Raw genomic sequence first — 14,422 nt, forward strand, 5'->3', positions numbered from 1 at the left:
TTCTTTGTGATGCATTGCATGTGTCTGTTCCATGGCAGGTGCGCATGCATCAGTGCACATAACTGGAGAATTTTTTCCCCATAGCAATACCTGGTGAGGCATTGCATGCGCCCGCTGCACACCCATGCTGCTAGCTGAGGGGACCACCCTGATACACTGGAAGCCAGTATGTGCTGTGACTCCAATGCAGAAGGGAAGGAGGGTAGGTCATGGAGAACAACAGTTACCAAACAGGTATTCTGTGAGTTCTTGCACACATCCATTCGCTTTGGGTGTCTCACAAACAGTTGTAGATGTAGGGGGGTATCGGAGTCTATTTAAGCAAGGACTGAAACACCCTTCTCCCAAATCTAGCATCATCTCTTAAAAGCACAATGAGCAGTGAACATATGAACCGAGTCACTACCTTGCAAATGTCACGGATGCAAACGTGACCCAAAAAAGCAACTGGCAGTGCTTGTGCTCTTGTAGAGTGTGCTAAAACTCTACGGTAGTGGAACCGTAACAATATTGAGCACAGACGAATATACAAGGAGATCTAGGAAGAAATCCTCTGTGAAGTGACAGGTTGCCTTTCATCCAGTCAGCAAAGGAGACAACTAACTGTAGAGACATTCTAAACCAGTTAGTCCTGTTCTGGTAGAAGGCTAACGCCCTACAAATGTTCAAAGTATGAAGTTTTACCTCACCTTTGTGAGAGTAAGTTTTAGAGAAAAGAGTTGGTAAGTATATAGGCGGTTTAGATGGAAAGCCAACACCACTTTAGTGAGAAATTTGAGGTGTGAACTTCTGCTCCCCTCCTGGCTGAATGCTACTTTCATTGAAGAGATGAGAAAATGAGCATGTACAGCTATACAGCTATAGGTTCAAAAGAGGGGCCCATTAAAACCACAAGAACCAAACTTAGGTCTCAGGATGGTATTGAGTCCCTAATAAGTCAGACGAGCCAGCCCAAACCATTCAAGAACCTAAGAGTCAGAGAGTTGGAAAAAAATGATCTTCCCATTACAGGTGGATGGAATCTGGAGACAGCTGCCCAACGAATCCTCAGGGACCGGACAGAAAGTCTTTTTTCCTTTAGGTGACGCAGATAATCCAGATTATGATGAATGGGAGCCTGTGAAGGTCAGGTATCTTTTTGCTGGGACCACAGACAACATCTTCCATTTTTTGAAGTAAATATACCTGCTGGAGGGTTTTCTGATATTTAAAATAACATTTTTGCATTCCAACGGAACAGACAGATTCCTGGGGAGTTAACCACTGATCATCCGAGCAGTCAGGTGTCAACCAAGAGAGCTGGGACGCAGAGTCTGCCTGTGGTCTATAAAACTATGTCCAAAATCTGAGGGAGAAGTATGGTATCAAAAGGATCATCAGGTCTGAAAATGAAGGCTGATGGGGTCCGACTGGTGCTATCGAAATTAGGAGGGAGTGATCATGTCTGAGCTTGCTCAAAACTCTCGGCACCACAGGAATGGGAGGAAAAGTGTAAAGACATTTCCCTTTCCAGGACAGAAGGAAGGCATCTGACACAGACCCTGGACAATGACCTGCTCTTGAACAGAACTGGTGATGCTTCCTGTTCTGTTGGGTGGTGAATAGGTCTACTTCTGGCATTCCCCATATCTGAAAAATAGACTTTGCTATGTCAGGTCTGAGGGACATTCATATCTTTGCTGAATGATCTGCTGAGATGGTCTACCAGACAGTTCTGAGACTCAGGAAGATGAGATGCTTTGAGTGTAATCTTGTTCCTGATGCAGAAAGACTAGAGGTTCATTGCCTCTTGGCACAGGGATCTGACCTGTCACCTCCCTGGTTGTTTAGACAGAACACTGTAGCAGTGTTATCTATGTGCACCCTTACAGAAAAACCTGGGATGTGGGGAAGAAACACTTGAAAGGCCAGGCAGATAGGTCGAAGTTCTTGAACTCTGATGTGGAGGGAGAGATCCTGATTTGACCAGAGATCTTGAGTCTGAAAGGCCCCTAAATGAGCTCCCCGCCAACTTAGAGATGAAGCCTCTGTGACTATGGTCATGGAGGACAGGGTTTGGGCAAAAGGAACCCGATTGCATACAGTGGCAGTCCAGGGATGACAAAACATTTGTAGGTATGTGAATCAGCAAGTCCAGCGGATGATGAGAGAGACGATAGACAGACTTCAACCACCTCTGCATGACTCTAAGGTGAAGTCTGCTGTGCTGAGTCACGTATGTACAAAATGCTATGTGATAGTAAATATGACAGGCGACCAACTTGGCTTAACAGTGAAATCCTTGCTGATCTTAAACACAAAAAAGAAGCTTACAAGAAGTGGAAGATTGGACAAATGACCACTGAGGAGTATAAAAATATTGATCAGGCATGCAGGAGTGAAATCAGGAAGGCAAAATCACAATTAGAGTTGCAGCTAGCAAGGGATGTTAAGAGTAACAAGAAAGGTTTCTACAGGTATGTTAGCAACAAGAAGGTGGTCACGGAAAATGTGGGCCCCTTACTGAATGAGGGAGGCAAACTAGTGACAGAGGCTGTGGAAAAAGCTAATGTACTCAATGCTTTTTTTGCCTCTGTCTTCACGAACAAGGTCAGCTCCCAGACTACTGCACTGGGCAGCACAGCATGGGGAGGACGTGACCAGCCTGCTGTGGAGAAAGAAGTGGTTCAGGACTATTTAGAAAAGCTGGATGAGCACAAGCCCACGGGCCCGGATGCGCTGCATCCGAGGGTGCTAAAGGAGTTGGCAGATGTGATTGCAGAGCCATTGGCCATTATCTTTGAAAACTCATGGCAATCAGAGGAGGTCCTGGATGACTGGAAAAAGGCTAGTGTAGTGCCCATCTTTTAAAAAGGGAAGGAGGAGGATCCGGGGAACTACAGGCCAGAGAGCCTCACCTCAGTCCCTGGAAAAATAATGGAGCAGGTCCTCGAGGAATCAATTTTGAAGCAGTTCGAGGAGAAGAAAGTGATCAGGAACAGTCGGCATGGATTCACCAAGGGCAAGTCATGCCTGACTAACATAATTGCCTTCTATGATGAGATAACTGGCTCTGTGGATGAGGGGAAAGCAGTGGACGGGTTATTCCTTGACTTTAGGAAAGCTTTTGATACGGTCTCCCACAGTATTCTTGCCAGCAAGTTAAAGAAGTATGGGCTGGATGAATGGACTATAAGGTGGATAGAAAGCTGGCTAGATCATCAGGCTCAATGGGTAGTGATCAATGTCTAGTTGGCAGCCAGTATCAAGCGGAGTGCCCCAAGGGTCGGTTTTGTTCAATATCTTCATTAATGATCTCGAGGATGGCATGGATTACACCCTCAGGAAGTTTGAAGATGACACTAACCTGGGAGGAGTGGTAGATTCACTGGAGGGTAGGGATAGGATACAGAGAGACCTAGACAAATTAGAGGATTGGGCCAAAAGAAATCTGATGAGGTTCAACAAGGACAAGTGCAGAGTCCTGCACTTAGGATGGAAGAATCCCATGCACTGCTACAGACTAGGGACCGAGTGGCTAGGCAGCAGTTCTGCAGAAAAGGACCTAAGGGTTACAATGGACTAGAAGCTGGATATGAGTCAACAGTATGCCCTTGTTGCCAAGAAGGCTAACGGCATTTTGGGCTGTATATGTAGGAGCATTGCCAGCAGATCAAGGATGTGAACATTCCCTTCTATTTGGCATTGGTGAGGCCTCATCTGGAGTACTGTGTCCAGGTTTGGGCCCCACACTACAAGAAGGATGTGGAAAAATTGGAAAGAGTCCAGCAGAGGGCAACAAAAATGATTAGGGGGCTGGAGCACGACTTACGAGAAGAGGCTGAGGGAACTGGGATTATTTAGTGTGCAGAAGAGAAGAATGAGGGGGGATTTGATAGCTGCTTTCAACTACCTGAAAGGGGGTTCCAAAGAGGATGGATCTAGGCTGTTCTCAGTGGTAGCAGACGACAGAACAAGGAGTAATGGTCTCAAGTTGCAGTGTGGGAGGTTTAGGTTGGATATTAGGAAAAACTTTTTCACTAGGAGGGTGGTGAAGCACTGGAATGGATTACCTAGGGAGGTGATGGAATCTCCTTCCTTAGAGGTTTTTAAAGTCAGGCTTGACAAAGCCCTGGCTGGGATGATTTAGTTGGGGATTGGTCTTGCTTTGAGCAGGGGGTTGGACTAGATGACCTTCTGAGGTCCCTTCCAAACCTGATATTCTATGATTCTATGACTCCAAGAGGTCTCTTCCTCTGAGACTTATACCATGTCCTGGACTGAGCAAGCTGCCTTATCAGGCAGAATGGGTACCTTTGCTGGACCTGTGGGCAAAATTGCTTTCTCTTAGGGCCTGGGGTACAAATGCCCAAAAGACATGAGGGTTACCCTAGAATCCTTAAGAGAATGCAAAGCTTCATCTGCCTTCTCAGGAAGTAAATCTGGGCCCTCAAAGGGCAAGTCCTCAATTGTCTGTTGGACTTCAATTGTCCGATGACTGCAGCCAAGAAGCACGATGCATAGTGACTGCTGTTGCCATCACCTGAGCTGCTGAATCTGCCTCATCCAATGCAGCCTGTAAAGATGATCTTGCTTCCAGGCTTTCACTTACAAGAGCTTTTACTTACAAGAGCTCTGAACTCCTCTTTAGCATCATCTGGCCACTTCTCTACAAATTTCAACACTAGGATGCTGCCGGGTGTGGTGGTGCATTCTGAGGCAGAGTTGAGTCACAATCCCCATGTAGCAAGTGGCTGGATTCCAAACGGGGGATGCAAAGCTGCTTCCATCAGGATATCTCGAAGTCAAACTTCCCCCAGCTTCTTAGTCCTGGTCTTAAACCCCTTACAGACAGGGGTCCTTCTCCCGAACACTTTAAAGAGCGGGAGTGAGGATCACTGAGAGGCATAGACTTGTAATAGCCGAACAGTGCTTAAATCCCAGAGACTTAGGCATGCTCCGATACCGAGCTAAACGCTTGAAGAAAAATAAGATAAAAACCAAGAATCTTTCATAAACGAGTACCACTGACTAAAACTATAACTACAACTATACTATTTACAAAACTTGAGAAAAAGTTTTTCTAAAGAGAGAACAGGAAAGAGCGTGAGAAGCTCACGCACACACATTCTGACTACCGACCAAGGGGGGGGTGAAAAGGGGGACTGGGACGGCCCTGCCCCTCTATACCCTTGTCTAGTTGCATGAGCGTGTGTAGGGTGCATGAGCCACCTCAATGGGTACCCGTAAAGGAAAAAGTTCTCTGTCTTCATGCAAAGGCATCTACAGTGGAATGGGCATATGCAAGCACTCAGAAAAGAACTCTGTTTTGCTATTTCTGATGTAAATAACTTTTAACAATAAAACTATTTTTGTTGTAGTTGCACCTAGGAGCCCCCATCACAGGCCAGGTTTCCATTATGTTAGTCACTATATGGGGGACATCAAATTTATTTGGAACATAAACAATTTTGAGACTAAAGTGAGCGATATCCTTCAAAATGAGAGAAGCTGGTGAAGAAGGGGTATTGCCTAGAGACCTTAATGTACAGTACACGTGCTGAGTGACTTACCAAGTTTAAACTGAAGTACTCCTAAAGGTCCTTTGTCAAACCGAATTAATAGAAGGTCATGAACATCCATGCTGTTGTCGCTGTCAGACGCGGTGTGAGGAGCTGCCCATTGTATCTGGATGAGGCTGCTAGACACATCAAACCGTTTACTGAATTGCAAAGTTGCTTTAGGTGAGCAGTCTTCTGTCAAAAGCTGTATTTTAATTGGGGACAGTGCCATGTCAAAAAGCTGCAGCTCCCCTTGAGAGCTGCCAACCAGAAATATGGCTCCACTGGGGTGGTAGTTTATTAAAGAAGGCAATAGTTCTGCCTGGGCTAACCGAGTCACTCTCTGGTGGGCTTCATACAGAATTATTGAAGAATCTTCACAGCCCAGGACCAGCTTGTCTTCTGCAATGTTCCTGCAACAACTGATGGCCTTGGATCTTAGTGGTATTCTGGTGACTGCCATGCACTGAAGTTTGTTCCTAACCCACTCATAGATGCAGCTGTCAGCCATGGGCTCTTTGTCTGCGCTGATAGAGTGCTCCACTGTGTGAACCTGATAAGGCTGATTAGTGCTAAAGCTAGCATCAAGTGGATCCCATTCTGTATGGATGTAACTCAGAACCTGAAAAAAAATCCAGAATATTTTGAGTCATTTATAATGATTCATTCGTATTTTTACAGTTTGCAAAATATAATCTTCCATATAAATTCCGCAAAACAAATCTATCAATTATATTTAATGAAATGCTAACAATTTAGAATATAAAAGCCACACCATAGTCTCGCAGCTCAATAAACCAAACAAATTATCATATTTTACAAATTGATTTGTAAACCTTTTGTTTATTTTTAAAGGGTAATCTGTTTGGCAAAAATATAACACAACACAGCCTGAACATTCTTTGTCCACACAGATTGCTTAGGAGGTTAGCCGAACAGAAGACACAAGAACAGATAGCCCTTGCAACAGTCTCATTCCTAGAAGAAAACAAGGAAATAAGCTGCTGACTGATGCCAAGAAAAGCTGATGATTCACTAAAAAAAAAATCAACAACTTCAAAAAAATTACACAGTGTATCAAGAGCAAAATGTTTGTGATTGTTTGCTCTGGGATGTGGTAAGAGCAAATGCTGTGTGGGCATTGTTAGTTGTACAGCAGTGCTAGAAACAGTATATATCAAAAACCTGTGATAGTTAATGCAAGATGAGGAGAGGTTCACAAATGAAACCTAGCTGGTTTAGATTCAGAGTAAATGACTGTATGAAAAGCAACAGAGGGTCCTGTGGCACCTTTAAGACTAACAGAAATATTGGGAGCATAAGCTTTCGTGGGTAAGAATCTCAGTTTTTCAGATGCAAGAAGAAGTGAGGTTCTTACCCACGAAAGCTTATGCTCCCAATGCTTCTGTTAGTCTTAAAGGTGCCACAGGACCCTCTGTTGCTTTTTACAGATTGAGACTAACACGGCTACCCCTCTGATACTTGACTGTATGAAAACAGAGAAGGAGGACTAGCTGTAAAAATTGCGGGTTGAATAAACTAGAGGCAGAGCACAAAACCAGGATGATACAAAGACAACAGATGGATAACTGTAAGAACTTGTGGTACGGAAAGGCAGGAAGTACTGTAAAGGGATGAAGAAAAGAGTGGAGTCCAAGAGCTACTGGGTGTGTACTTGAGCAGAGAAGCTATGGGAAAAAATAGGCAGTAGATAAATAACTAGCCTACTTTATAAATAGCTATTTCTCTTAAAGAGAGAGAGCCAATCAGTTAGCAAAAGTGTTTCCCTAGGAGAAAGAGAGGGATGAGCTTGTTTGTATTTGACTCTGCCAAACTCTGCCCTCAGTTACACCCATACAACCCCTTAAACTATATTCCAATGCTGCTGACCTGCCAATATTTTTGGAGGCCCTAAAGGCAGAAATGTCAGTAAAACTTATTTTGAGGTCAGGCAGCATGCAAGCAGCAGTTAAAAAGATGGATAATAAACCTGATTAGTTGACTGAGCAGATCATTAGCCTGGAGGGGGATCAAAAAAAAAAAAAAAAAAAAAAAAGGAACACCGTGTTTTAGTCAGAACTCAAAATATAGAAATATAAGAAGTGGAAACCTAACTCAAAGTAGTTTATCATTTTGACTATGCTGAGGTTGTATGAGTCTATAGCCCAGTGCAGAATTTAGATCTCTTGCCCTGTAACTGAGACAAAAAAAAAATTCATTCTAATATTCAGCGGTATTGCTGAAGTGAGGACTGGTAAATTTATAAACAGACTATTTAGGATGAATAGGTAGTTGGCCAGTCTGGTTAGAAGGTTTTGTTTTGGCAGTTTACTCAACTGAAGCTAATTTTGAGAAACTGAGCACTAAAGCAGCAACGGATTAGCTCAACTATATGGCAGCAAACTGGCTGGCTGATAATACAAAAATCACTAACCTAGTTTTAGATTAGCAATGAGGGAAGAACAGAATAGAGAGCACTGTCTAGATATGAAGGAAGATACATATCTAGTAGTCAGTGCACCTGATTTTGATTTCTGTTCATTTCAGTTGCATTATGGGGACTAGCCCCAGTGAAACTGACCCACTGAGAATGTAATGACAAGGTAAGCCAAGGGCAACAAAGCTAAAGACCAACAATATATAGATGCCAGGGCAGGGCAGGCTCCAGGCACCACCTTAACAAGCAGGTGCTTGGGGTAGCCAAGGGAGAGGGGCGGCACCTGTGGCAATTTGGGGGCGGCAGGTCCCTCACTCCCTCTAGGAGTGAAGGACCTGCCGCTGAACTGCCGCCGCCGATCGCGGCTTTTTTTTTTTTCCAAATGCCGCCGCAGATCGTGGCCTTTTTATTTTTAAATTTTTTTATTTTTTTTGCTTGTGGCGGCAGAAATGCTGGAGCCGGTCCTGTACCAGGGGCATATATTGCTGAACTGGAGTTATAGAACATTGAGTATAAATAGAATATTATTAGCATAAAGGAGGTACATTTTATTACTTTATACTAGGTCAGTTATATCCAATACAACAATTATGTTTACCAAATGGATAGGCAAAATAAAACAGGAGGTGTGAGTTTTGATATTATGCCTGCAAAGAGAAATATTCTATAAACACCACAGATGTTTTGGATAGAAGATCAGTAAAGGTTAATGAAGTGATTTTGGATGTTGCTACAGAGAAACTAGATAATGTTTTTATTAGAGTCCTGTAAATGTGTAGGAAATTGCCTGCAAAAAAAGTAGAAAATATTTGAGAAACAGTCAGAGAAACTCAATATAAATTGATTCTGGTTACTTCCATACTGGGCAAAAAGGCAAGAGTGGCAAGTGTGATTAAGCATGGACCTCCTCAAAGATATTACTGCAGTGGAGACAGAGGGAAGAGAGAGGATGGTATATGCTTAGATTTTCAAAATGTATTTGATGAGAATTCATCTCTGTGACGCAACAGAAATCACATTTGATATAAATTGGGGTAAGGGAAATACAAGAACTCTAAAACTGTGACTAAGGAATGATCTTCTGTCCAACTCTGTGAGCAAGGGTTGGAACAGCTTAAATAGCACCCAGTAGGTCCTTAGGAAGCAAAAGATATTTGCTCCCAGGAATCCAGGGGCTATGAGAAAGGAAGCGGGCTGGAGCTTTCTGTGATACCCGATAGTATATGCAAAATGGATAGTTTATCTATCTATTTCATGCCTCCCCCAGGTTCAAAGGGGTCTTTTGAACTAACTCATTCAAAAGGGGCAGGAGATGGAAAAACAAGAGACATCGGTTTCCATTCAGTATTGAGCAAGGGGACTCAATCGTGCTCCCATTCCAGTCAATGGAATAACTCCCTTGATTTTAATGATGCGAAATCAAACCTAAATGGCACATAAAATGGAGTATGGTATATGCAGTGTTTGTTGTATAAGCTATATTTGATTAGAAGTCACCAAGTAATAATGGATGCTTATACCTGTATGTTAAAGTGACCTAAATGATATATGCAAGCTCTGGTGGGGAGATCTTCACCAATACAGAGGAGACATAACTAAACCCAGGTAAACAGTGGGAAAAATTATTGGTGAGTATTTTTGAGTTGCTATGTTTGTACCATATTTGCCTTTACTTTTCTTGAACATTGATGTGAACAGAGGTTTGTTTGTGTGAAGGTTTGTGGAAAAGGTACACTTTCTTCCAAGTCACCATGTTTTGTTCCTGAGCTGAACTGTCAGAAAATGTCTGAATGGCACACAATATTTGTACATTGGGGCTACCTAGAAAGGTGGTGAGGGAAGAGAAGGTGAAGGTTCTAGGCTATATTTTTCCAAAATGGCTCCCTCAGTCATTACATATGAATGTGACTGACGATACATTATAAAATGAAAAAGGTTTATGTCAAGGTGCCAGCCTTGCTCTGAGACTTCCAGGGCCATTTATGAAAAAAATCAGGGAGGTTGCTTGGAGCAGCAGCAAGTGCCAAACGTGCAAAGCCAAACACAGATGGGGGCTCTGGAGTAGTGCCTTGAATGCTTGTGGTGCATTTCAGAGGGACTTCTGTGGATGTGAGAGTAAAAACAACAGTGGTACTAGCTGAAGAAACATGTAGCAACATCAATAGCCCAGACCAGGTCTGACAGTGCTATGGGTCGTACCCTCACTCCTGCGCAAGCAATTCTGAAACCATTTTGCGTGGAATTTTTTGCGTATTTGGCTCACTTTGTCAGTAGGGTGCTGGATTCACTGCCCAAGCCACAGGCTGCATGTTGTGCTCTAACTGCATCATGCAGAAATTTCTCTCTGGGTACACCAAGGTGGGAGACGGGGGAGGTCTAGGGGTGCTGGCGTGGAGCGGCTGGCTGGGCTGAAGAGGCGTTAGGTGGGGATGGGAGAGCAGAGATGGGGCTGAAAGGAGCTGCTTGCTGAGCTGGGGAAGTGGAGATGCAGGGATAGAGGGGGGGTTGGTTGGGGGAAGCGGAGGTAGCTGGCCATCGGCAGCCAGGCTCAGGGAGAGGAGGCACCAATATCATGTGCAGGCGGCACTGGGGCATGTGGAGAGTACTTACTGGTGCCACAGGCAGTTGCTTGGAGTGTCACAGACCTGGAGAAGCCTGTGTGGCCCAGACACTACTGCTGGCCACACTGGAGAAGAAGGCACAGGGGGCCAGCATGTCGTCCCTGACACACACTGCTGGTGTTCTTGGCCTGGCCCTCTGCTTCCTGCAGTGGTGACACAGCTGCCATGTGTTTGGGCCCTGGCCTAGAACCAACTCCGCCTACCATGGGACCTCAAAAACATGACCGAGGACCCTCACCCTGGCTGACAAAATGGTACACCCCGTGTGATATGCATATAGCCTGGCTGTGAGCGCCACTGCATGGGGCTCTGGTGACGGAGAAGAATGCCTCCCACAGTCACAGCACTGTTCTTATCTGACCTGAGGGGTGGGTGACACACAACACACTTAATCCTACCTTTTAAATGTAATTGCAAAATTAATTGGGAGGATTATGGAAAATTAGGGAGGCTGGTACCTCTGTTTGTGGGTAAGGAAAGCAATGTTATGAGGAAAACAATGACCTGACATATTAAGATGTCTGCATTTTGAGGGGGTGTTGATTTAAGGGCTTGTTTACATGGTGCAGCAATGCGCATTACGGCGATGTGATTTCTAAAACCAGGTTGACAAGCCCCAAGCATTACAATTTCCTAAAGCTAAAACTCACACAATATTTTGTCCCTAAGAGTCTTATTGTCCTGTTTTTGTTTCAGCCATTATAGGCCAAATCTTTTAAGGTATCAGAAGAGCTCTTTCAAATGGTTCCATTTAGATTCTGATTGTTCACTTGACTATTTAAAGCTCTCCAGGCTCTTTGTATTCTCTTCCTTCTCATCAGGGGCTTGATCCCAAGCCCACTGACAACAGAAACCTTCCCTAGAGTACAGATCTAACTTTGGAAGTACATTAAGGGGATGCAAGGGAAAATGGTGTCCTCTGAGCTCCAACATGGATGCCAAGAACTCTCAGAGAACAAAATGTTATGGCAACAAAACGTTATGGCACATGCAACCTATTTTTATCTTCTAATGAACAAGGGCGATAAATGGAAGGAGGAATGTGAAATTTAGGTGACAAGGAAACAACCCAACAATTTTAACCTTTTTTAAGCTCCCTATTAGACTGCGTCTCCTCCCACCCCCAGAGCAGGCATCTAACTTAGACTCCGCATTTAATCATTTATGCCGACTAAATGTGAAGTGTTAATGGCTACAGTGCAGTGCTCTATCTGCCTGGGATTGGGAACTGAGGAGATCGAGTTTTCTCAGGTGCTCAAGGGAAGTAGGCAGGGAAGCTGCACATAATGTACAGAAAAGAGGCAGGGATTAGGGAAGGAGAACAGGGTAGTACCTCCTTTACATAGATAGATCTAAGTTTGCAGCCTCCATCTTAGGACAGCTGTTGGCCACAGTTCCAGAGTTCATACTATGGGTTGTGACTCCAAAGGGAGATTTCTGAAGGTAATTTTCATGAAGTAGAACCAATTATATTCTGTAAAGAAGTACTCCTTTTTAGTTTTGTAACCACTGCACCACAAATTGTAGTAAATGTATTTTAAAATGTTTTGCATTGTAATTTATGTATGTGTTCCCTATTAAAGCAGCTGTCATGCACCAGTGTTGCATATTTCCATTCTTTTTTCCATTACAGTGGCCTATGCTCTGCATTAGCTAATCAGCAGAATGAGAGCTATTGTATGCTCTACCCTCTAAAATCTAAACTCAAAAATCATAACATTCGAAGTTAAGGAATTAAATCTTTTCATCTTTGTAACGGAAGCACCTGAGCTCTGTTAGTTCTCTCTTATTTGGATGTTTGAAAGAAAATAATAAACCTTATTTAGGTAGTAGCACCCTCCTCTGTGCAAACTTTTACACGGTGAAATAATTGCAGCCTTTTGCAGAGCGTACTGGGAAAGGATAAAGCCCACATACTGAATGAATTAAGAGTTTTAAACAGTAGATTCTAAGCAGAAAATTGGCTTACCAAGCAGATAAAAAAGAAAACAAAGGAAACATAGAAATAAGCTCTCTGTGACTGAATTGTCTGTCTTTTAGATGAGAAAATGTTTGATTTACTTTATGCATGTTAGAAAACTGCTAGTTTAATTTCACACCATGAGATTCCAAACAGCAACAAACACTTTAATTAGAAATGTTGAGTGGGAAGTGTGATGCACTCTAGGGTAAAGTGTCCTAGACAACGTAAAGAAGAAAAAATAAACCCCTTTTTGAACTCATTTTAAATAAGAACTCAAGACTCCAACTACAGACTGCTTATTTGCTGCATTGTATTTACAGTTTCACAGACCGTCTCATTCATCTACATCTCCACCTAACATCTATTCTTATTTTCTTTTAAATTTATCACCATCGTCTTTGTTCTATATTTATTCATTGAACTTTTAGCCCAATGTGACATCAAAAATTTTACATTCTCTGCTTCATGGCTGTGTTAGGTATTGCAACTATTCAGTCACATAGAGCGTACCTTTCTTTCTGAATCCTGTAATTGTTAAAGGATATATCTGACTCATAAAAGGTCAACTATGTTTATACATGCCTCGGCCCGCACCGCTTCCAAGTTTGAGAGCAAATAACTCAGAAGGACTAACTACTAAGGACAGTCATGGGGGGAGAAAGAAACATAATATTCTTTCATAGACAAATTATTTTTTCCACAGGAATAAAAAGTAATTTCAATTATCCTAAAAAAGGGCAACTGCGGTGAAAATAAACATGACAAGACAAATGGAAAGTATCACAGCATCTGATCATTGGCACCATTATCACTTAATTCATATTTGCGGAATAAAGTCTATGCTGTTGTTTTCACCATGTTTCTCACAAAACATTTAATCCAAGGATGATTTCATGTTAGATCTTATCGATTCATAAGAAAATAGTTTTAAATGATTTCCTGAAGATTCATTCCTCTGTTTATTTTTAAAAGCTAAACAGCAGCACCAGCTCCACAGGAGAACAACTTAAATAGCATCCCTGACCATGCACACTATTACCAATAGAAAGAGTAGAATAAATATATTTGTATATGGACTCGTTAAAAAGAAAAGCACCTTCATATTTCTCTTTTGGGGGCTGGTCCCCACCAAATCCTATACAATTTAACACATCCAAATGGTTCCTGTATTAAAAACAGTAAAGCAATCAAAGATTTTGTACAGCAAACTGTTATTAAAAACCTTACATAAATATAGTAATCTTAAACTGCATTCTCCAGTAAACAAAATTGCAATCTATCATTCCAGGAGGTTTTTTTTTTTTTTTTTTTTTTTACTGTGTACCATGTGACTTAAAATATTGAAAGTACTGCTTGGTTATTATAGGTTTTAATTTGTTCCTATTTCCCCTCAAAAGACTCTATGAAAGCATCTGCTCCTGTTTTTAAAGAGATGTTATCTACGCTTTAGTCTCAGACTTAATACATGTAAAAAAAAACCCTCTATACAACACAATTCACAAGGTCCCCTTCATACTGGATGTTACATTTTAAAAAAAATCTATTTTTCCTCATTAAAAGAAAGCATTGCTAGGATCCGGAACAACCCCACTGTATGTGCAATGTGCATCTCCCCAATGCATGTGGACAATGTCACAGCACCACATCTTGGGGAAAAGTTTGGCCTCATCAGTCTTTAGGAAAGATTTGAATACAGAGAGACTGGGAGCCAGTTCTGTTTGGCTTAGGAGGGCCATTATAGGGGGCATCGGGAAGAAGGTATGGAAAGGAGAGAAAAACAAAAGGGATGGAAAAGCTGGCATCATTGGTGGAGCAAGGAGGTAAGTGGGGGTCACAATAAGATCTGCAACGGCAGTCAGGT

General features: G+C 42.6%; 1 protein-coding gene across 1 annotated transcript in view; it reads right to left on the reverse strand.

The window, feature by feature from the left end:
- Positions 1 to 14,422, reverse strand: part of WDPCP (WD repeat containing planar cell polarity effector) — a 250,030-nt gene that overhangs the window by 113,571 nt on the left and 122,037 nt on the right. The window contains exon 10 of the mRNA XM_034764195.1: positions 5,553 to 6,162. Within this exon, the coding sequence (XP_034620086.1) occupies positions 5,553 to 6,162 (610 nt within the window). The remainder of the gene's footprint in view (positions 1 to 5,552; positions 6,163 to 14,422) is intronic.

The sequence above is a fragment of the Trachemys scripta genome, chromosome 3, assembly GCF_013100865.1.
Source record: "Trachemys scripta elegans isolate TJP31775 chromosome 3, CAS_Tse_1.0, whole genome shotgun sequence".
Lineage (NCBI taxonomy): Eukaryota > Metazoa > Chordata > Testudines > Emydidae > Trachemys > Trachemys scripta.